General features: G+C 42.7%; 1 protein-coding gene across 1 annotated transcript in view; it reads right to left on the reverse strand.

Annotated features, from left to right (window-relative positions):
- The window catches only part of PLCXD2 (phosphatidylinositol specific phospholipase C X domain containing 2), a 44,600-nt gene extending 20,512 nt beyond the window's left edge, over window positions 1–24,088 (reverse strand). Inside the window, exon 1 of the mRNA XM_068546773.1 lies at window positions 23,929–24,088. Coding sequence (XP_068402874.1) covers window positions 23,929–24,088 — 160 coding nt within the window. The remainder of the gene's footprint in view (window positions 1–23,928) is intronic.
- Window positions 24,089–24,778: the final 690 nt, after the last annotated feature.

Here is a 24,778-nt window from a genome sequence, read left to right on the forward strand (position 1 = left end):
CTCTAATATTAAATAAAACTTTCTTTTTTAAAAAAAAGAACGCCTGACCTCATATATTTAAGAAAATCTCTTCTTCTCACTTCCCTCATGTACCACCCTGCCCTTGGTGGGCCCTTTAACCTTGAAGCCCATTAACCCCTCCAAGTCTGTTCACTGAAGGCCACCCTCCCACCCTGTGTTTACTCACACCATTCAATGTATTGGTGCCTCTAGGCCACATATTCTCAACTGGGTGACTCCGCCCCAAGGGAACAGAAAAATTGGTTCTTGGGGGAATGAAAAAATCTTACTCTTTTTATGTTCAAAGTAGAAAGAGAGTACCTGGGCTTCCCTGGTGGCGCAGTGGTTGAGAGTCTGCCTGCCAATGCAGGGCCCACGGGTCCGAGCCCTGGTCTGGGAAGATCCCACGTGCCGCAGAGCAACTGGGCGCGTGGGCCACAATTACTGAGCCTGCGCGTCTGGAGCCTGTGCTCCGCAACAAGAGAGGCCGCGATAGTGAGAGGCCCGCGCACCGCGATGAAGAGTGGCCCCTGCTCGCCGCAACTAGAGAAAGCCCTCGCACAGAAACGAAGACCCAACACAGCCATAAATAAATAATTTTTTTTAAAAACCCAAAAAACAAAAAAAAACCCTGCTGCATAACATGGATTTGTTTAAAAAAAAAAAAAAAAAGAAGAGAGTACCTAAACAGATATACCGTAAAGTGTATCTGCGGTATTAAAATTTCATCGCTAGGGGGTGGGGATGGTGAGCAGGAGCAGGGTAGAAATAGCTAAAAAGGCTCCTTAGTTTGGCCGTAAAGGAAAAAAGGCTGAGAACTATCACTCCAGACTGAGCTCCCTGGTAGCCAAATGGACAGCTGACATGTCTGGGTTGGATCTCTGACCCTGCACCTCTTTTATCCTTAACTGGCATGTCTGTCAATGCCACCAGTGACTGTTTCCCACCGGACACCATCCATAAGGTGAGTCGATATTGGAGGGTTCTGTTCTCATCCCCTGCCCCTGGAACACTAATGGGTTGAGAGCCAGTTATTTCTTAAATATTCCTACCAGGCCTCTCCAGGCCCAGCAAGTCATTTCTCCACCTACATAGCCCTGAAGGACCCAGAGTTGTAGTGAACAAGATGCCAGTTTAGCAAGAAGAGATTTACCAATGGTGTAAGTCCTGAGCCCTAGCTTGATGAAACACTGTAGCTCCAGATAAGCTACATGGAGAGTTCTCACAATGGTTAAGAGCATGGAGTCTGGTGCCAGGCTGCCTAGATACATACTCTTGGCTGCACTGCTTACTAGCTAAGTGACTGAAATGCTGTGCCTCAGTTTCTCACCCGTCAACAGGGGACAACAATAGTACCAACATCAGTGGTTTGTGGTGAACGTTAAGTGATTAACTCAGGTAAGCATTCAGAAGAGTCCTTGGCCAACAGAATGAGCTCGAACATATTATTAGTATTCTTTCATTATTAAGGAATTTGTGTTATCTCCTACTTGAATGACACAACCTGAGAAACAAATAATTCTAGTTTTTAAATAATGTTGTGAAACCTCATTAAATATTCATATTCAGGGATTTGCTGTGGCAGTTGACTGAGAAAAAGGAAGTTTGCAGTTTAAGGGATTTATTTTAGGTTTCATCCAGAATTAACGTCAAAATGAATAAATTAAAATCACAGTATTATATAGGCTAAGTATAAATTGGCACTAAAAGTATAATTATAAACAATCTCTAGTCTGCTCCTGTGTCATAACAGGAATAAATAAATTCAGTGACTACGCAATTTGAAAATATGGGAGAGAAAGTTCCAAGGATATTCTTGAACTTTTTACTTTTAACATCATAGAATCAGACATCCTCAAGTGATTTCTATAGAAAAACAAACACAAAAAAACCAAATCCAATCTATTGCTAAAAGCATGTTGGATAGCTGATTTTTGGAGAAGGAAAACCTATCATCCATTATTTGAAATGGAAAGAAACAGTAATACTTCCCCAACTCTTCAAAAAACCCAATCAGTTTTAATAAATACCAGTAAAACACTCAAACACTTATACAACCATCCACAAAGAATCTTTCTATAATAGAAAGCATTAAAACACCAAACACCAGAGTATTCCTGAAGCTTTCTTCAGTATTCTGAAGTCATACTTTCAGAAGTTTTTTTCTGTATTTCTTGCACATTTAAAATACTAGTGCACAGTTCTTAAGGACGTGAGCATGACCTCTTTATGTCAGATCATCTCCCTCAACATGCTTTATCACTTTGTTTTTTCTTTGCAAGTATGGGCTTTTCAGGCCTCTTGGGTTCACCGATTTTATTCAAAGGCTTTTCGCTTTCTTAGAAGACATTTCTACTCAGTAATGTGGCAAGTTGAGAGCACTAATGTACAACTGAGCCTACTGAGAGAGCTGCTGGGCCATGGATGTGACACATTTCTCCATCTCCTGGCCTGGATGTACCTGCAACTTGAATGTTTTTGCTAGCCCACATGTGTGAATATGCTATAGTGAGATTTTTTCATTCAGGTAGTGAATTCCAGGTAAAACAAATCTTATTATAAGTTGTTATAGCAAATGTTTAAATAGCAAAACTTCATAGCAGGGATACCTATAGAGGTGTTTGGAACTAATGTCTCTCAGTTGCCAAAGCATTTATGTGCACGTCGATGCGTATATGTTGACACTAGAGTGGTCCGTCTGAAATGAAATCCAGATAAAACTTATATTCAGCAGGAAAAAAAAATGCTTCATTTACTTGGAAAAGTATATTTAAAAGAATTGAAAAAAATTCACTATTTCACAGAAGTATTTTTACTAATAAAAATAAAGAGCTTCTAATAGACATAATCATCATTCTGCAAAATTTCTTTTAAAGACAATTATTATTTTGAGCTTATTTTTAAAAGAGCCATCTAAACTCCAGATTTTTATCCGGACTTCATCATACTACTTCTGTCAAAATTAAGATGGTCTGGCCCATTGCAGGCTAGGTCTTAAAACATATACTGAATGTGCATGCATTTTCTGTTAGGAATAGTCAAGAGTGTTCAGTTAGGGCTTGTTTATTTTATCTCAGTTTGAACTTTAGGTCATATGATTTGTAATTTCATATTCTTTCTCTGATTATTAGCCTATACCATACCAGGTGAGGCCAGAATAATGCAGGCAGCTTGCAAGAAAACAGGTGCAGCCGTTTTGCCAGTTACCCAGTGGAGCTGATGCTGTATAAAATGGTACCGAATGTCCAATTTATTTTTCTAAATTCATGTAAAATATACATACCAAAAAATTATTCTGGGAAGATGAATAAGATCTTAGCTGCAAAAACTACAACAAGAGGATATTAAAGATGCCCAAACACAAAAGACCAAAAATCTTGCTTACACTCTATCTTAATGAAGCTAGGTCATTCAGATAACCAGAAGGTGTCTGGGCTGGAATAAAGGGTCAACTAGATCAAATGATGGTCAGTGCCAACAGCAGAAGAGAGAGCAGTATCAGGCTTTATAAAGAGAGAGAAAAGATAAGTGTTCAAGCCAGAGAAAGACAGTGATGTTCTCCCATCTCCAAAGGAGGAAAAGAAGAGAGAACAGCCCTCAAGTGGAGTTGGGATCAGAAATTGAGAGGCCTAGCTGAACAAAAGCTCTTCCTGATAATGTCCACCCACCTTGGAGAGTTCTGGGAGATAGCCTGGTGATGTATTAATCCATTTTAAAGGGTTGAATTTTTCCGAAAAAATAAGAGGATTTTATGCCTTGATTTACACAGAGCCCAGAAGACTCTATCTTCATATAATTTCTAAGAAATCTTTCAGAAGTATTTCTTAGAAAATGAGCTTAAAAATGAGGGTTGGGCCCTCAAACCCACTGTCTCACTAATAGTGTTTGCATTTTAATGAACCTGTGATTTTAAAGAAATTTTAAAAAAACGAAGGCAATCGAAACATTCCCATTCAAGATCATTTGATCAAGAAGTCTGGATATTCTTCTAAGGTTTGGAGAGACCACTACTTAATTTTACCAATGACTAAGGACATATATCTCAAGTTCCACATGGAGCTTATCAGCAAGGTCGAGTTTCCGAAGAAGAGCCACTTAGGAACTGCTCACTCCCTCGGCGCCAGGGTCCACTCTCAGACTCAAATGGTGACAGGGAATATACAGGGACCCCTCTCTGGCCCTTCAGAGAGCATGGGTCCAGCTGGACTCCAAATGCCCTGCTGCTCGGCTCTCACTTCCCGAGGAGGCTGGCACCAGCCCCTCTCCCTCCCCGGCATCTTCCTGCCTCGTGACAGCAGCTCTGGCAGCAATTCGGGCTTCCAGGGAGAGCTATGTTGAGGGGCACAGTATCAGAGTGGTGGCGGAAGGGAGCCGTCAACAAGGGATGTAAAAGTATCACTGGGATAATCTACAAATTTGGTGCCAGTTGATGTAGGTTTTCACCAGTGACTCCTTACAAAATGGGCAGGATGTTTAAAAAAAAAAAAGAGAGAGAGAGAGAGAGAGATCTCTCTTTAAGGCACATAGTAAACTCTTTATCTTAAATATGAACATGTGATAAGGATAAAAAAGTCATTTTCAGTTCATTTCAGAGAGAATCCTGGTAAGTGTGGTATCTTTTGTTTGCTCGGCACAAATGAAATATTCATCTCTGGCATTAATGGCTTTTGACATACTTGCAGCAGTATTAAGCAGTGTGTGCGGGTGTGCAAGTCTGCAGACAGAAGCTTGGAAGGACCTAAACTGATCTGCCGAGAAAGAGGAGGGAGCTTGAGAGGCCAGGAGGGGAAGGGGAGAGAAGGAGGGAATCCTAGGGCAGCAGGGCTGAGGAGAGAGAACTGGGAGAGGAGATAACCTAATGCGGAGTTTTCAAAGATGTAAAATTTCACCTCAACATTTCTCTATAAATCACGAATACATATTTTTTAAGTGACAGTGTAAGGGGTGCCATGATATTAACCTGTCTAGAGCAAACACACGTCCTGTCCATCCCAGTTTTCAGGCCCCCTCACACCAGGAGGTTCTCCTCTGCCAGACCGGCCCTCCTTGCCTTGACTTGCCCAGTGCCTGGCACAGAGGGGCAGACCTCGATGGGGAGTGGGGTGGTGTCACATAAAGATGAGGGGAAGGTGGAAACGTACAAGAGGAGGCTTCCCTCTGGTTGAGATGGACTTCCTTCATGAAAAATCTTTTTCACGGTATGCTGGCGTTAAAACTGGAACACAGGAAGGGTAAGTTGGGATGAAGTGAGAGAGTGGCATGGACATATATACACTACCAAATACGTAAAATAGATAGCTAGTGGGAAGCAGCCGCATAGCACAGGGAGATCAGCTCGGTGCTTTGTGACCACCTAGAGGGATGGGATAGGGAGGGTGGGAGGGAGGGAGACGCAAGAGGGAGGGGATATGGGGACATATGTGTACGTAGAGCTGATTCACTTTGTTACAAAGCAGAGACTAACACACCATTGTAAAGCAATTATACTCCAGTAAAGATGTTAAAAAAAACCAAAACTGGAACACAAGGGCTAGTATATAAGCATCGATAAACAAGACACAGAGGGCTTCCCTGGTGGCGCAGTGGTTGAGAATCTGCCTGCCAATGCAGGGGACACGGGTTCGAGCCCTGGTCTGGGAAGATCCCACATGCCACGGAGCAACTAGGCCCGTGAGCCATAACTACTGAGCCTGCGCGTCTGGAGCCTGTCCTCCGCAAAAAGAGAGCCCGCGATAGTGAGAGGCCCGTGCACCGCGATGAAGAGTGGCCCCCACTTGCCGCAACTAGAGAAAGCCCTCGCACAGATACGAAGACCCAACACAGCCATAAATAAATAAATAAATAAATAAATTTAAAATCATTAAAAAAAAAAAAAAAACAAGACACAGAGATGTTTAGGGGCACTCTAAGGAGAAAAACCATGCGTAAAAAGACAAAAGCGTAAAGTAGAAAATGAGTTGAACATCAGAAACTGTTTCACAAATGCCATCGAGGTAACTACAGCAGCTACAAAATGTATTGTTCAGTTAATCCACACAAATAGGAGACTTCCAAGTATGAGTCAGGGGATATCCTTTCACTCTTTGACTGATGATTGACGTCCACAAAGGGAGCACAGCGCGGACCGCAGCGGTCTACGGCTATGGCACTGCCGCGTGCGCATGCGCCGCTGAGCAAGGGGCACAATGCCGGCGCCCAGAGGCTCCAGCTCTGCTCCTCCGCAGCCACGCGAGGGCCCGAGGATGAACTTTCCATCAATAATAAATTCCCCGGCCTCACGTGCTGTATTTGTCTTATGTGAAGTAACAGATTCCCCAAAAGGATGAGCGAGGCGAGCAAACTGAGAAGCCTTTTTTTATCTGCTCTTGCGGTGCGATAATCCACATAAACCTCCCAGCGATTGTGGTATCTAGGATAAGTATTTGGATGACAGAGTCCAATCCGAGCTTTTCTTTCCTTTTCCCTGGTTGGGTGAAAACAAAGAGAGAGGCACAGGTGAGGGGTTCCTTTCGCCCCTAACCCCTTCCCGCTTACACACTATTGGACTGTCTTCCTCAACTCTCCAATGAGCTAGTGGAAGAAAGATACAGACAATCACCAGACTCCACACTTCCACTGACATTTAAAGGTCAAGTCTCCTTGTATTGTACATAATGATATCTCCCTCCCACATGTGTGAAAAGGACGGCTGTGAGAATTACTGGAGGGAGGAGGGAACCTTTGAAAGTTCACTGGGGAAAAAGGACTCGATTCAGTGCCATTTTGCCGGAACACTTAAGCTGAGGTAGCTTGTTTCATAAAATAAGGAATTTTAAGGAAAATGAAAATCAAAGGATGAATTCATCCATCTATTGTTTTTCACCTCTGTTCTTTACTTGTTTTAATATGGTTACCCTCTCAATAAATAAAGACTTCTAAAAGAACTGGACCAATGCCCTAAATAAGATCTGGTTTTCTAACTTTTTCTTTCAGAGCACAGATTTTTTTTTTTTTTTTTGACTGCTGGGCCCTTAGTGCCAAAGGCCAGGTGTTACCTCTGAAAGAGATTGCATCTGTGGGAAAGCCATTAGGCCTAGCTCTGTTTAAACTTCCCCATCTAAAGGAAGAAGTTATTTTGGAAGAATCACATATTTAGCATGTTATTTCTTTAAAAATGTACTTCCTCTGCCCCCAGAGCTCATGGAAACCTCTTCATCCAAGAGCTAAAAGCATCCCAAGGACATTCTGTTCACTCCCCAGCGTTCTCACTTCAGTTCCTTCATCGTGAACTTGCTGGCGATCCCTCGTGGCGGCTCACGTCTGAAAATAACTACTAATTTCGATTTATTGTTTACTGTTTACCAAATGTCAGGCTGGGGTGACTGACATGATTGCATTTGATCTCTGCCAGTCCTGCAGGGCAGTGATTATCTGCATTTTACAGATGAGGGGACAGAAGTTCAGACTGGTTTTTTTTTAAGCACAAGCCTCTTGTCAGTTAACAACAGCCTGTATTTATTTATTTATTTATTTTAAAATTTTTATTTATTTATTCATTATTTTTGGCTGTGTTGGGTCTTCGTTTCTGTGCGAGGGCTTTCTCTAGTTGCGGCGAGCGGGGGCCACTCTTCATCGCGGTGCGCGGGCCTCTCGCTATCGCGGCCTCTCTTGTTGCGGAGCACAGGCTCCAGACGCGCAGGCTCAGTAGTTGTGGCTCACGGGTCCAGTTGCTCCGCGGCATGTGGGATCTTCCCAGACCAGGGTTCGAACCCGTGTCCCCTGCATTGGCAGGCAGATTCTCAACGACTGCGCCACCAGGGAAGCCCCTCAGACTGGTTTTGCAACTGGTTCAGGGTTACCAAGATTACCAGTGGCTGCCCGGGGACAGAAACCTAGGTCAGCCAGACCCGAATCCACACAAGACTACTCTAGGGATGATGTTATTGTCTTTACTGATGAAGTAGGTCAAATGCGTTGTGCATTTCCTTCCGATAACATAATGATCACAGGATTCGTTTTCAGAGCTACATGTCTGACCTTCACCCCAATGCAGTAAAATTGATGGAGAGATTAAAGTGATTTTAAATTTTGTGAAGACATGAAGAATTTCCATGTAGGGACACAAGAGGGCACTCTAACCTTCTTTCAGTTGAGTACACAATTTTTTTTTTTTTTTTTTTGTGGTTAACACAGCTCTGAGCCTTGAATCTCAGTGCTGCTTCTGCTCTGATTACTTGTATGAACTTCAGCTTTTAGGTTCAGACTGCAGCTCAACTTCTGCCTTTGCAAATTTAGGAACGGGGGTGAAGTGAGCTTTAGGGTCTCTTCTATCTAAAGAATCGAAGGATTCTATCTCATGAACAGCTAATTAAAGGAATATATGACCCTATTATTTATTTATTTATTTATTTATTTATTTATTTATTTATTTATTTATTTATTTATTTTAACATCTTTATTGGAGTATAATTGCTTTACAATGGTGTGTTAGTTTCTGCTTTATAACAAAGTGAATCAATTATACATATACATATGTTCCCATATCTCTTCCCTCTTGCGTCTCCCTCCCTCCCACCCTCCCTATCCCACCCCTCTAGGTTATATGGCCCTATTTTAACAAGGATTATTAATCATTGCAAAGAAGTGAGATACGTTGCTTTCATACTTGCTACACTTAAGATGAATATGTGCTTATAGAGTTAACTCACCATATTTGCAAAAAGCAAATCATTCCCAAGCCTGACAGTGGTATTTATTTACTTTTGGCTCATCTGAGAATTTTGTCAGATTGCTGGAGAAATTCTCTCCCTTCACACTGACTCAGGTTGGCCAGTGATGAATCCGCACTGTGCTGACTGAACACATTGGCCAGTAGCTCATTTCTTGTCTAGCATTTAGGTGACAGTTCCCCTCGCTCCAGAATGGCTGGCATTTCATTGCTTTGTGGGACATTTCTATGGAATTTATTGTGGGGACTTTGGGGAAAAAAAACCCTGCCTAATCACCTAGCTTGGGTTGAAAGTTTTCACAGAGAAGGGTTACTTTAAGATTCATTTGACAAACTGCTGAATGGCCAAGATCCAGGGAAGCTCCTCAGCTAGATCCCCTCAAAACAAGAAGGGTTTTTCTCTTTCCTGGTAATGGAGGACTAGGCCAGGAGCTCTGACAGGGGAAAGGGAAAAGGAAGAGGGAAAATCTAACAAGTAGCAGCGTAAATTACACCAAATGATGGGTTTAAAGGAAATTTGTACATTACGCACAGCAGGGGAAGGAGGAGGAAAACACACCCACCCTGGAAGTGGAGTGTCCCAACAAGCACACGCCTGCTAAAAGCCTCTGCCGATCTTTCCGCCACCGCCGAGAGGCAGAAAGACGTCTTCCCGGCTGGAGCCTTGCTGGGCGATTACTACACAATCCACTTAAACCACTGGGCTGCTTTTGTTCTCAGTAATAAAAAGCCTCCTAGATGTCTGGTCTTGAAAAAAAAAAAGTGACTTGTTCAGCCGGAACAGGTTAGCAGGCAGTCCTTCAAACACAACCATCCTCATGGGCGCTCAGGCATTAGGGGCCTGGCATGGAAACATATGCCTTGGATGAAAAGAACACTGCTCTTTATTCCAACCAACACAAGGAACTGAAGTTACAGCCCAACACTAGGTCAATCTCCAACTCTACGCATGTCTTTTATTCGGATGCAATCAAATGAATTTGGCAAGACCAAGTTTTTACAATCCTAGGATTGTTATCAGGATTTCTGTTGCAATTTGCTTAACTACTGTGTCCCTCAATTTCTTCATTTGTAAAATGGAGATAATGATAGTACTTACATCACTGAGTTGTAGAGATTAACTGGGTTCACATAAATCAAGTAGAGCATATCCGGCGCCTAGCAAGTGCTTTATAAGTGTTGTATAAGTAAGCTCTTCTGCCTATTATCGTTATCATTATTATTACTACTACTACTAAAGCCTTGGGATACCTTGAGAAGACTCTGCCATGCAGTTATAAGATTTTGTCTTACTCTAGGCACTATTACTCACTCTCTCTGTATGTCCTAGTTTCTCTTTAAATTAACTAGAAATATCTGCTCTTTAAATTCTTTGTAGATATTTCAAGATTTCATGTCTCTCTCCTCTTTCGCTCTCTCCCTTTTTTCCTTTGAACCACTCTACAAGTATACAGACACTGAGTATACAGAGATGACAAAATACAGTTGTGTATAGTGGAAAACAGGTCCTCATGGCATATAACGTGTTTCATTATGGAGGTGGGCACAGAAGTAGTTCTTGAGCTGTTTCTTGCAGGATGAACTGTAATTGGCCAAGTGAAGTGGGCAGTATTGGGAGGGAGAGTGATACGGTTGAGGAAGGAGCATGTTTCAAAGACTGGAGATATGAAAAGAGACAGCATATTCTCTTTCAGGGTGTTCTTTAGGCCTTGTATTGTCACTGGCTCCCCAGAGTCTATGAGATAAGGCATAAAGTGCTTAACAGCACATTGAAAAGCTCTCTCAGTCTGTCTGTCCAGTGCTTTCCCATTTCTTCCTCCTGCTGCTTCTACAGTAGGCCATGGCAGCCCTTCTCTGTTCCCCGAAGGTGCCCTTGCTTTCCCATCTCTGATTTTATTCATGTGGTTCCCTCTGTCTGGAATGCCCTCCCCCCATATCGGAACCTCCATCCCTCAGTGCCGCTCAGGTGCCCTCCCAGAGCAGCTGTCCCCTAACCCCTGCCTGGAAGTAACCTTTCCCTTCTACTGGTCCCTAGCAGTTTGCTTGTTCCTTTACTGTGGTACTCAACCTCATTCTGCTTTTGTTGGTTTTACTTGAAACTTAGTATCTCTCCTCCAAGATTATAAACTACACCTTGTTAATTTTTTTAAGATTTCCTATAGTATCTAGTATGATGCTGTAGGATCAAAAAGGATTGTTAATAATAATAGATATATATCCAAAGTTTATGCTTGTTTTGTACTAGGCAATATTCTAAGCCCATTGTAACCATCATCTTACTTAATTCTTAAACACATCGGTTGTGTAGTAAAGAATTTAACCTTGCCCAAAGAGGGGTCTGGTCTTTGTCCTTGGCCTCTGGGAGGTAATCTCTTAAACCCTTGGAATATCCTACCTGATAAGAGTATCTTTGTTTACCTGAGAGCTTTGGGACCACATCAAAAAGTCTAAGGATGAGATTTATGGCGAGGGCTTTGAGTCATGTGGGAACAGGCTTGACCTCTGGGGGGCTGGATGCTGAGATCAGCCATGTGGACCCTCAACAAAGACTCTGGACACCAAGGGCCGGGCTAGCTTCCTGGGTTAGCAATACTTTACTTTGTGCATATCATCACACATCAACACCAGGACAGCAGCAGTGTCCACAACTCCAGGGTACAGGGCAACTGGAAGCTCCACATTTGGGATTTCCCTGGACTCTTCATGTGGCTGATTGTAGCCGTAATAAATAGCAATTGAGTATAGCAGCTTTCAGTGAGTTCTGTCAGTCCTTCGAGCAAATTATCAAACCTAAGAGTGACCTTGAGGACCCCCAAACTTGCAACTGGTGTCAGAGTGAGGGTGGTCTCGTGGACTGTGCTTCCTCTTACTTTGCACTTGTGAAATAAGTACTATAATTATCTCCATTTTACAGATGAGAAAACTGTGTGACAGAGGGTTAAACTTTTTATTTGAGGTTACATAACTAGTACCTAGGATTTGATCCTAGGGCCACTAAAACAGAACCCATATTTGGAACTACTTCTTCATACTGCCTCCAATGTGAATAAAAATTAAAGATAGATATAAGATAAAAAAATATTAAGAATAGATATAAAAACAAACATGTCCTTAAAGGCTGAAGATGTTTAGGGCAGCTTTTGTAGAAAAGCATATTATATTATGACTCAGGTATTTAATCTCTATGAATATTGCAATAAATTTGATCTCAACAGATTGCAATTGTGCATATTAAAATATCTCTATGGCCTGAGCTAAGAACACACTTATTTGTAAAAATATGTATGAGAATTGGGCCTGATGGTTATTGAATATAGCAAAAGATTTGTTTTAAAAAAACCCATAAAAACCCCTTAGAGTCCTTGGGAACAATCTCATTGTCCCTTGCCTTTCCATTTTAATTACTTGTATGTGACTCAGGTCATAATCATTTGTCTGTGAGCTCACGTGACTCAAGCAGATTTAACTGCTCTTTGCCCTGTGCTGCTTGGGACACTGGTGGTAATTATCTCCATGTCTGTCCCTGACAGCTGACTGTGAGATTTTGAGGGTGGGATCATGTCTAATTCATGTCCATATCTCCATATTTAGTAAGTTTCTGGCATACAGTATGCACTGAATACATGTATATAGAATAAGTGCAAGCATGCTTACTTGAACATACAGCTGTTTAGAGAGTTGCTTAGGGCAGATGAACCTAGGTCTCCTGATCCTTTCCCAAACTTCTCTTTGGTCCATTCATCGTCTTTAAATAGGCAGAGTTCACTCTCTGCACCTTCTCTCCCCCAGCACCTGCACGCCCCCAGTTCCATTTATCTCTATTTGTCCTTCTAGCTTGAGTTATCTGGGTCAATGAAGAGGAATGTGTTGGAAAACACAGAGGACAAAAATAAACCAGAAAGGATGACTAAAGGAGCAACTAGAATAAAATACTGCATTGAACAATTTAAAAGGAAAAGTCCTAGAGAGTAGATTTCCTGCAACTTAAGCCCATGTAAATGATCTTTTAATAACATCTCCTTGGGGCTTCCCATCTCATGCACCTAAATTAGGTCCTTGGGAAAAATCAGCATTTGTAGAGAACTTGACTCCATATGGACAAGTGCGGAAAGGCTGAGGCATCTTTAGGATATACAAAATATGGCCCACATGGATCCAAGGTTCAAGATCAGGGGACTGCTTAGCAGTTTTCCAAACCAAAGAATAATATCTTTAAAGCTTGCCAAGCCAACGGGATAAACTTGACCCATCATACTTGATTATTTTCCATGGGGCATGTGGCAGAGTATGAATTATAGCCATTATACTGTCAGCAAAATCTGAGAGGGCCATGTGGCCAATATAATTTTTAATCAGTTGCCTATTTAATTCATAATTATTCAGAGTGCAACAAAGCAACTGTGTTTTGAAGCAAGGCAGAACATTTGGAAGCAGAGGATGTTGATCAACGTATTTTTCATGTTCTGAGAAGCCAAGGGGCATCCCACTGTCTGAGGACAGACATCAGCCTGGGAATCCAGAGAGCTGGTCCTGGTCTAGCCCAACTGGCTAGATGAGCTAGAGAAAACTGAAGTAAATCAGAGGTTCTCAGGGTGCTTTCAGACCTGGAATGTCTTCATTTTATATATAAATGAAGTATTTATATATAAAAACAAGTGCAAGTAGAGCTTCTCTGGTTAAAGACCTGTCTAGACAGTCCCACATCTGGCCTAGAGGTGTCCTTGCGGGGCTCAAGGGGGAGTCAAGCCTCCCAAGAACTCTGCAGGGCATCAAGGTAATTCATTGCCCTAGACAGTCTCCAAATCAGTCCCAATAGCCTATGATTTATGTGAGTCAAAGGGTTTTCAATCCCATGTAAGGGAGGCATTTTATATAGTTGGGTATCTATTTTTCTTTGAAAGACTTTCTCTTCCTTAAATGTCCAATAGATGCTAATACCCAAATAAGACACTGTATAGGTAATTCATTAATAAGAAATTCTTCCTCTAATTTGCTAATTATCACCCTGCTGTGTCTCTGAACAGACGGCATCATCTTTGGTAAAATAACACCTCACAAAGGGCACTTGGTCATCCCCTGATGAGCCTTCTCAGTTCTGGGATAATCATATTTTAACAACCTTTCCTTTTAACACAAAAGAAAGAACAATACGAAGGCTTAGGGAAAACAGGAAAATGTTTAGGGTAGAAGAAAAAGTTACACTAAATATTCTATTACAAAATTCTCCTGCTTTTACTAAGCCTCTTGGTGTAACCCTGAATGTCAATGTGTAAAATAAATCGTATTTGATAATGTGGCAATGTAGCTAAAAGCTTCCAATTCACAGCTGGTTTGTGGTGTTTTGCACATAGCTAACCCCTCCCCGGCTCCAACCCCAAGCTGCCAATACGGTAGGTGAAAGAGTAAAACAAATGACAGAATTCATGCCGATTAAGCAGAACGTTAAATGAGCTTGGGAGGGTCATTTATCTGGGACCAGAAGTTGAAGACAGATTTCCTGAAAGAAGTAAATTTTTAGTTGAAATCCAAAAAATATATATATATAAAAAAATGAAGACACTAAATTCAAACTCAAATCATCTTATATTGAATATAATAGTAGCTGTGAGTGAGGGTAGGGGGTTGGGCAAATTGTAAGATTTAGCTCTGAAATCATTTCCACTGGATGCTACTACGCTTTCTCCCAATTCTGTAATGTCCCACGGGTACCTCAAACTCAGCATGTTCCAAACTAAGCATATCTGTTTCCTTCCATCACCCCTAAAACTGCTCCTTCTCCTGTATCCCTATTTCTGGGAATGCCATCCCCCTCCTCCCAGTTACCCAAGACAGTTGTACCTTCTCTTTTACCCTCCAATGAATCGTCAAGTCCTGCTGATACTTCCTCCTATATATCTCCTGTGTCTGTCCCTTTTCCTTCATCTACACTGTCACTATCTTCCTCAGGTCAGTATCATCTCCCACCTGAATGACCTCATCAGCAACCTAAGTGGTCTCCTTGGTTACAGCACTTCCCAACTCAAATACCTTTTGTGGTCTGCAGCCAGAGTGATCTTTCCAAAACACAAAGCTGCTCTGTCATTCATCTGTTTAACATCCTTCCCTCACCTGTTAAGGTAAAGCTAAATCACTTTAACATGGCTTATGAGACCTGTCAGTATCTGCCACTTTACTCCTTGCCCCCTCCTCCTTGCTTACGGTAAATAAACTACAATGAACCATTTGGGTTTGTTAAATGGGCCATTTTCTCTCTTCAAGGTCTTCACCCAGATTGTTTCCTCTCCTAGGACACTCCTGGCCTTGCTGCTCTTATCCTGGGGGCGAGTTCCTATGTATACTTCAGACTGCAGTATATTCATCACTTCCTCCTGGGGGCCTCCCTGGACTCCCAAGTCTTCTTAAGATATCCTTGCTATAGGCTTCTTCCACCAGTAATCTCTACGTCTCATCTTACATAGCATATTGTATTATGACTGTTTGATTAAATGTCCATTTCTCCAACTAGACTGTAAGCTTTTTGAAGGCAGGAAACATGTCTGTATTGATCATCACTGAATCACCGGTGCCCACGAGAGAGCCTGGCATATGGAAGGTAATCAACATATATATATTCAACAGAATGAAAGAAACAATGAATTTCTTTTTTTTTTTTTTAATATTTATTTATTTATTTATTTATGGCTGTGTTGGGTCTTCATTTCTGTGAGAGGGCTTTCTCTAGTTGCGGCAAGTGGGGGCCACTGTTCATCGCGGTGCGCGGACCTCTCACTATCGCGGCCTCTCTTGTTGCGGAGCACAGGCTCCAGACGCGCAGGCTCAGTAGTTGTGGCTCACGGGCCTAATCGCTCCGCGGCATGTGGGATCTTCCCAGACCAGGGCTCGAACCCGTGCCCCCTGCATTGGCAGGCAGATTCTCAACCACTGCGCCACCAGGGAAGCCAAGCCCCTGAATTTCTTATATTATCCCTCAGCATCCCTAATAACTGATGGGTCATTTTGTTTCTCCTCACCCTTATGCAATTGTTTTAAGGCTTTTAATCCATTCCTGACCAAGTCTTTCAGTGGCTGCTTTTTGCCTTCGGGATAACATTCAATGTTTAATCTTGGCATGATACATAAGGCTCATTAGCCTACTTTCCCAGCTTTATCTCCATTACTTTCTTTAAATGAAATCGATGCTTGGGTTTCCTCAAGGAAACCCTATCTCTCAGTCCTTGGTACCTCTGCATTGTGTCACTCTTCTCTCTACCTGTAGCACCTGGATATTTACTAATTGCTCTTTATGATTCAACCCAAGGGTCATCTCCTCTTGGAAGCCCAATCTACCAAGCTTTCCTCCTCCTACCAGTAATGGAATAGGTACTGGTTTTCTAAGTGTTATTGTACCCTATGCATTTTTCTCTATGGTGTTTGAATTTTGGCTTTCCTCTAAGGTCAGAACTTCATGAGAAGCAGAGAGAAGAATCCTATTTATCTCCATATTCACCTAATTTAACACAGCACCTTACACAAAAGGGCACTTGATAAATATCCTTTGAATAAATACTTGCCCTTTAAATGAATACATTTTTAAAGTACAGGCAATGAGAACCAAAAGAAGCAAACAAGCACCAGTAATTTTTTTTTAGCCAATCTGACACGACATGCACATATAATTCTTATGAGGATCTATACGGACACCTCCTGCCAGGACGATCACTTAAACCCAAACCCAGGGAGGGAGAGAGGGACGCTGTCTTCACCTTTATCTGTTTGGCATGTTTTTTTCATCTGGCTTCAACTGTACTTTAAGAATATTGTTTTCAGTATATAAGCCTTCAAAGCGTACATGTTCATAAAATATTCCTCTCAGTCTGCCAGAGTCTAGGATTTCTCAGTCCCATCATTAATGCAGATGCCTTCACACTCCAAGACATTTGCATTATGAGGTACAACTGCTTCCTATTTTTTTCTTTATTTAGATTTTATTAGGTCCTTATAGAGAAAAAAAATACTGACAGACTATCCCCAGAGAAGACATAATACCTTCCAGCCAACAGTTCTAGAATAATTGGAAATTAATTTTTAAAACCCTGTTATTCTCTTAGAAAATGTCAACTGCTTAGTAGACAATGAATCCAAAAAAGACTGCCGATCTTTCGTAGATAATACAAGCTAGACACCCCCCTGAGGGCAGTGCAGGCCTCTGTGGCCAAACCCATGTGATCTGGGAGCCACCTAGAGATCTAATGCCATCCTCCCAGGTACTGTTTGAGCCTCACGGGCGTTCAGCAATATAACCCACATTCCTATAGATGTGAGGAAGTGGAAGGACTCCTACGTACCCACGTGCGTGTAAATACTCAGATTTAGTCACAGTTCTCCTCCACCTAAATTTGGTTCTTGACATGTGTTCAAATTCTTTTCACACACACAAATACACCCACCTATTACAAGGTCCATAAATAATCCCTCCTCTACAGGCCTGGTTTGAAACTCCAATTAGGGTTAGTCAGCATTTACAAAGTGGTTTGTGCTTTTCCCAAAGGCAAAGTTACAGGAGCTAAAGCATTTCACCACCGTTCCCTCTAGTGTGCCTGCAGTTATTAAGCTCTTAGAGGCTGGGAAGAGATGTGGAGCCAGCCTGTCACACAGAGTAGAGGTCAGGTCAGAGCACGTGTCAGAAACCAAATCCTCAGCCTCAGAAGCTCGTCTGAAACAGCAGCAATGCAGGTGACAGCGGCAGGCTCCTAGGATCTGAAACGTCAGTGGGCATGTCTTGCAGGATCTTTATAAAGGCGAAACAATAGCAGGCAGTAGAATTTGGGATCTCTTGAGGGTGAGGCTAGGGTCATGGCTCAGTGTGTGCGCATTGTGTGTGTGTGTGTGTGTGTGTGTGTGTGTGTGTGTTGGGTGATGGGTAGTATGTGTGTGTTTGTGTGTATGTGTGGGTGATGCCTATATCTGGAGGGACTATGAAGCTATTCCACGGCTGGGGAAGGAGTTATATACGTAAAATGATTTGTTTAAAGGAAAGCATTTTGTAATATTCCTTCTCTTCATCTGGGAACAAAATGACTAGTTTAAGAGGGTAAGTGATGGGGCCAGGAGGAGAGCAGAAGCAAAGTTAGCAATATGGTCCTGTCACAGAGACTTAAATTTTTCCCAAAGGCTTTGGATGGCTGGAGATGACAAAGTTTGACAGCTGAACTAGGGATGGGAGGACAAAGTAGCTAAAGAGGATTTTCTGGCTCTCTTGATCAGCTGCCCCCAGATTGCATTTAAGACTCATTTGGTACTCACATCCTGGGCAACCCTCCACGTAGCCTTCCCTTAACTCGAAGTCCCCTTGAGGGGATGACCATTCAAGTTATCCTGATCTGATCAGACAGAGAACACTGAGCCACATGGCTTAATTGGAAGGTCAGCTCCTTAACTAGACTGCAAATTACCTGAGGGTATAGACTGCATTTTACACCTCTGTTTTTGTTGTCCATTCCAGACACAGGCTTTCAATAAATAACTATCATGATTAATTTTCTTAAAAGACACATTATTTTGTGACAGACACTGTTCTTAGCGTGCAACATGAATTAATTTAATTCTCACACTAACCAAATGAGGTAGTGCCATTATTCTCTCTGTTTTACAGAGAACACTGAGGCAAAGAGAGGTTAAGTAATTTGCCCAAGGTCACAGAGTCGTGAGGGGCAGAGTTGGGATTCAAAACCAGACAGTGTGGCTTTAGCATTAATACTCTAAACCAATCCATGATTCTGCTTCTTACAGACATGGGTGATTCCTGAGTTCCTTGTGGCTTTTGTGTGATTGGGGCAGGGAAAGGATCTCAGGAAGTGATGAACCTCCTTAGAAGAGAAACCTACTAATGCAAACACTAAATCATGGCCTCTTTTTATTCCTCACCATGACCACCCAGAGGAAAAAAAAAATGAAAAACAACAACAAAAACCTATTCCCACTTAAGAGGCCATTTTGGTTCCGTGTGATTTTTTTCTTGATTGGGTCAGCCCTGGTAGATTTAGCTTGGTCCTTGGTTTTCCACAGCCTCAGATTCTGTAGGACAATGAGTCTCTTCTAGGGCCAACTCATGGCTCATGATATCCCCAAAGTGGAGCCCAACTAAACTTCTTGTTCCAGAATGTATCTTGCACCCTTTTGGGTCCCCATCTCTGTGAGATGCACCTGATCCAACTTCCAGAAGCAGGATTTGAGTAATGATTTCCTACGTCCTGCCCCCGTAATGATTTTGTCTCCCTGTCACACATGTGGGGAGTGAGTGAGGGACCACAGGAGAAGAGCTATAGAAATTGCCAAGTGGTCAAAGGCAGGACTGCATAGGAAAAGGATAGGATTCCAGAAAGGTGAAAAAGGAGAGAAGGGAATGTCATCAGCAAGATGAGAGCAGAGAACGCTCCGGGAATTGGAGAGCAGTGAGGAGGTCTGAGCAAGGGCTGGCACTGGAAAGGGAGAGGCCGGGATACAGGCCAGGTCAGGGGAAGGAAGGGGAACAAGAAACGAGAGCAGGCTGAGGCTGCAGCCAGACAGGAAACATGAGACGCGTACATTTGACAAGGGAAGAAGGAAGGCAGAAGGGATGCGGGGTGAAAGGACTGTTCCTAGGGCAGAAGTGACACAGAGATCTGCTTCTGACCCTTCTGACCATCTTACTCTGCCTGAGAATTTCCATTTCTAATGGGGCTCAGTGATGAGTCTTATCTAGAGCTACGGGAAAATTATGCAGAAGATAACAAGAAATGGATTGGAAAATATTCCGAGTGTTTCATGCGGCATTCCCAGAAGGAGAACCTAACCTATCTATTCAGTTTAGCTCTGATCACAATTGAAGATGATGGTGGCTGCAAGCCACTTCTCCAGCATCCTTACTTTCCTGTTCCATGCACTAAAAGATCCACTCAGCAGTTACCAATGACAGAGCTGCTACCCTGTACTAGGACTTAGGATTGTAAAGGGAAATAAGCCACGTTCTCTGTGTACAAGTTGTTCACAGACCATGTAGAAGACAGATACCTAGAAATAACAATGTGTGGAGAAGTGCAATGATAAAGATATTAACAAAGCATTATTGAGGGGCAGCAGAGGGAGTCATCCAGCCATTTCCCCAATATATCTCCATCCCTTAGCTTAATTGGCTTATTTCAACTGGAAAGTCCCCTTCCCAACCCTGACCCCCAGGCCACATTCCTTGAAATTTTTGACCATTTTTCAAATCTCACGTCAAATGGCATTTTTTCAACAAGGTCGTTCCTATTCTTAAAAGCTGAAATTAATCTTTCCATTCTGTGTGTATCTGTAGCACTTTATTTACACCTCTGTTTTAATATTCACCCCAATTAGTTTTTTAAAATCGTGTACGGTGAAGATATGTATACACATATATGTGTGTGTGTGTAAACCTCTCTATCACTAGGATGTAAGCTCATTTGACAGCTTGATCCACCTTTGGGTCTCCCACAGGCCTGAGCATGGAGGTTTCTTAAAACGTACTCAGAGTCTGTTCGATTTCAACTACTCTACAGTCGATTTTAGGATGCTAAAGTGAGAAGACCTCGTTTCCTTCTGGCAATTGTGATTCCTTGATTGCACATGCCAAAAATAATTTCTTGTTCTGAAGAGGTATAAAAGAAATGACCTTCAGACAAAAATAACCCAATCATTCTTCTACGTTTAGAGGTGAATAGGCAAAAAACAAAAACCAAAAAAAACCCTTCAAACTAATCAAAGAATTTTTAATTTGGAAAGGACTCTACATTTCATTTAATCCAACATCTTAATTACAAATGAGGAAACTATGTCCTGAGAAATTCGGATACTTCTACAGTGTCACACAGCCAGAATCAACAATATCAAATTTCCAGACCCTTACGTTCAAGGTTCTTTCCAATAAACCAAATAGTTTACCTTTGTTAAAAAGAAGGGAAAAACATGGTTGAAAAAAAAGAGAGAAATAGCACTAAAATATACAGAGAAGAATTCATTGAAAAGCTGTATACATTATTGAAAAAATTTTTCCTATCAGTCCCTTTGTCCATAAAGAAAACCATGCTTTCACTAACATCAGCAAAATTGTTTGTAGAGTTCAAAGCTTTAATTTAAAAATCTGACTTTTGCAGTTTCCAGATGTTTTTACCCTTAAGGTCTCCAATTATTCTACACAGTTGGCAGGGAGAATTGTTCTGAGGTTCTTCTCCAAGATATGCCAATATGTTTGGGTGACAGTGGTCATTAACAGGTGTTCTTAACAGTTGTGGAAGTGAAATAATACATCAAGGCTTTGTTGAGAGGTGCAAGTTCACACTTGCTCTCTCCCATCATGACTTAGGCAAATGCAGCAGATGCACTCAGATCTGACATAGTTTACTCCATCCCGGTTCTGCTATTAATGTCAGAACCCCTGCCTTTTCCCTGCCCTTTCCCGCATCACTCCTACCCTACTCCCACCCTGACAGAGCTGACCCAATATTACAGACGCCCTGGGGTGGCACACGCAAGCACACATGCACATACAGAATAGGTCTAAGCTCTAAATTTGAATTGAAATCTTACTGGATTCCAATTCCAAATAGGAATAACTTACTGGGTTCCAGTATATACATATATATATATATATATATATATATATATATATATATATATATATATATATATATATATATATGGGGATATATATATACATATATGAAAATTATATATTTATATTACAGATATATAATATGTACACACATCTGTGTGTATATCTAGCTAGATAGTGATTTATAATTGCTCAGGCAAAAACCACCTAGTTTTAAAAATTCTTTCATTTGCTGCAGAGGATAGTCTGTGAAAACTGGTTTTCAGTTAGAGAATTCTCCCCCCTCCCCCCAGCTGCTCTGCACTTCCCAAGGCCTCCTTAGGGGCACAGGGACAGTGCATGGGTTTTGGAGCCAGCTACATGGGGGCTTAAATATTAGTTCTGCTGTTTACTACTTGTGTGATCTTGAGAAAATTACTTAACCTCTCTGGACAATAATTTTCTTATTTCTAAAATGAGGGTGTTACTACCCATCTTGGAGGTGTAAGGATTTGAGGTAGTGTATGCCAGTGGGTGCTGCATGGGACTGCTCAGTAAATAATAGCTATTGTGATGAAGGTGATGAGGATGGGGAAGAGGAAGAGAGGAAGAGGGAGGAAGATGGTGGCCTCCACTTCCTGAATGCTGTCTGTATCTCAGAACCTCTCAGTAAGTCTTGGCAGAACTCGACTGCTAGTCTTTAGCCGGGGAATATTCAGCTTGAAGTAGGGAAGAGAGCCAGTGGTGAGGCAGGGGTGCAGGGGTGGGGGAGGAGGGGGAATGGCTGGCACTTAATATGTGATTTTCCTGTCTTGAGCTATATATATATATATATACACATACACTCATGTTCCTTCCGCTGCTGGGAAAAAGGGATTCATAGCAATGAGTTCCATATCTTTTGAGGAGTCAAGGACTTTTTTTTTTTTTTTTTTTTTTGCTTAGAAGGACTGGACTTCACAAAGCAGGGTGAAGAAATTCCTGTGTTCCCACGGTGGCTAACCACAGAATTTCCAGCAGGCCCCACTATCTACAAACTCTGGCAATTCTAGTAACCGGGAGACACCCTCTAGATTGCAGAACGAATGCCCAGCTCCTTTCTGGAGTCATGGGGTCAGAGTGCACAGCCACACCATGGGCAGAGCTGCTGCTGTGGTCTGAACTGTCCAAAGTACAACAGGAAGGAGGAAGTCCCAGCCTACCCAGACATGCCCCAATGATAGAGCCATTTAGCGCCTGCCTAAGATGCCATTCTGTTTGCAAACACATACTATTTGCTGTAGCACCTGACAAAACAATTCCATCAGAAAGACAAATGACTCACGTTAAAAGACGCCTGTGCGTCATTTCAGTGATGACTTCACAGGCGTCAATTAAACATGGAAAAGACCTGTTCTGAAGCATGACCATATGGCATTTCCCAAGGAGCTGTAGTCAATGGCTGATAAAACACAAGTGATCACACCTATAAAGAGATTTAGCAACCCTCTCCTTGCTCAAAAGCAACAAGAGCCCATGAGGACAATGAACCTGGAGGACCTCCAAAAGAAGAGGCGACTAAGGAAAGGCTGCATCTGAAGCCAGCATGGCTCTTCCTCATGCATAGAAAGCAAAGACCTGGGGTTGCATGAGGTCATCTTGTCTGCCACCAAAAAAGCAGACTGCTCCCAGGGATGGCTGGGAGTTTTTCTGGTAGACTAGGGGTGAAGTCAATTATTATGTCTACAGGTGAGAGAAAGGACTGGCCGTGGTCCATTCCCCTGCTCCTGGGAGTGCTTTCCAAGTATCAGGATCTAGGACCTTGCCCAGCACATGAGACCAAGATCACTGTAGTCCAAACCTCCTTGCCTAGAAACCAAGCTTTAACCAGCTTTTGAATGGAAGGAAGAGGACACACTTAACAAATCTAATGAGAGTGATGTCACAGTACAAAAGCCCCAGGAGAGAGAGTGGCTGGTGCAGAAGTGCTTTTCAAGGCTTCGGTTCTAGATCAGCCAGGCAGACACCTGTATGTATATATATATATATATATAGACAAAGCTTCAAACACCACCATCTCATCGCACCTAATGACTGCTTGTGCTGAGCACCTGCATTCTCAATTTCTGTCTTTTCCAACAACAATAATATGTCTCTTTATACTCAGTCCTAGTTCTGAACCTCTTCTTAAATGCTAATCTGTTTTTTGTTTCTCTGCTATGCAAGGTCAAATAAATGAGAAAGGAAATACTTTACAGTGTTAATGTTGATCCAGATCTACAATTGTTAATGACTTTTTACTCATTACCCTAGATCTTTCCTTTTTATTTTGAGTGATTCAAGAGAACGCACCCCTCACATACCCTGGCCCCAACATTAAGAAGGTAATGTTCTTAGAAGCAGTCTGTAAGTAAAAACAAAACAAAACAAAAAGACCCAAACAAACAAAAAATGGCGCTTCCATTCTCGAGACCCTTTTGCCAATGATGCAGCGTGCTTAAATTTCTTTACAGCAGCTGCTTCAGTGTTAAGTTTTTAGTTAGAAATAAAAAAGAGGTTTAGTTAAGGTCACTGACAATTATTTTCTCAGCACAATAGAAAAGCAGCCCAACCCATTAACAACACTAAAATGGCAGAAGCAAACACAGTGGGAAAAGTAAGAATAGAAGAATACCTGGGATTGCCAGATTGGAAAGGGGGACGTTGTGGAGGAGAGGAGGGAGCGAGGCCATCCAGTCAGCATTGCAGACCTCCAAAGTCTTTGTCCCGCTGGGATTGGGGGAGCAGATGGTCCCCATCCTGAGTTTCCTCCTTACCTTCCTAACTGCTAGCATCCCTTTCTATCAGTCAACTGCTCAGGCTCAGCCCAGTGCCACTCACTCAGCGATCATAATTGCCCGGGCTCTCTAGCACTTCAGGGCCACCTTTGTCACACCAATCTTGCCAAAAGGACTTTCTGCCGGGGGAGACGGGGCAAAGACGTGGTTCCCTAGCCCCCAGCACCTGCCGTCCGCACCCTCTCCGGCCCAGCCGCTGTTCCCTTAATCTGCTTAGACTCGGCTCCGTTAAACTTCTTACGTTCCCCCTCTGGAGCCAGGGAAAGGTAGGCCCCTCGAGATAAATCTTACAGAAACTGAACGTCCTACCAGCAGCCACGCCCAGAGCCACTCACACGACAGGTACCCGCACGGCAGATAGACACGCCGGCGGGTCTATGTACACGTGAGCGCCCGGACGCACCATCCTCAGCCTGATTTACGTTTTATGTCTGTCACTGGGCTGGCACATAAGCTGGGCCTGCCTGCTCTCCCTCCACCGGCTCCTCGGCACAGGTTCCACTGCCCTGTGGCTTCCAGAAGGCGCTCAGAAGTGTAACCTGCAGCACCCGGACTCCCGGCGGCCCCGCCCCACACTGCCGGGCAGATTTGCCGGGAGACGCGGCTCGTGATTGGCCGCTGGCGGAGAGCGCTCCGATTGGCCCGCGCCCTCTGAGCGGCGGCCACCCCTCCGCTGCCCCGCCTCCC

Source organism: Eschrichtius robustus, chromosome 6 (assembly GCF_028021215.1).
Source record: "Eschrichtius robustus isolate mEscRob2 chromosome 6, mEscRob2.pri, whole genome shotgun sequence".
Classification (NCBI taxonomy): domain Eukaryota; kingdom Metazoa; phylum Chordata; class Mammalia; order Artiodactyla; family Eschrichtiidae; genus Eschrichtius; species Eschrichtius robustus.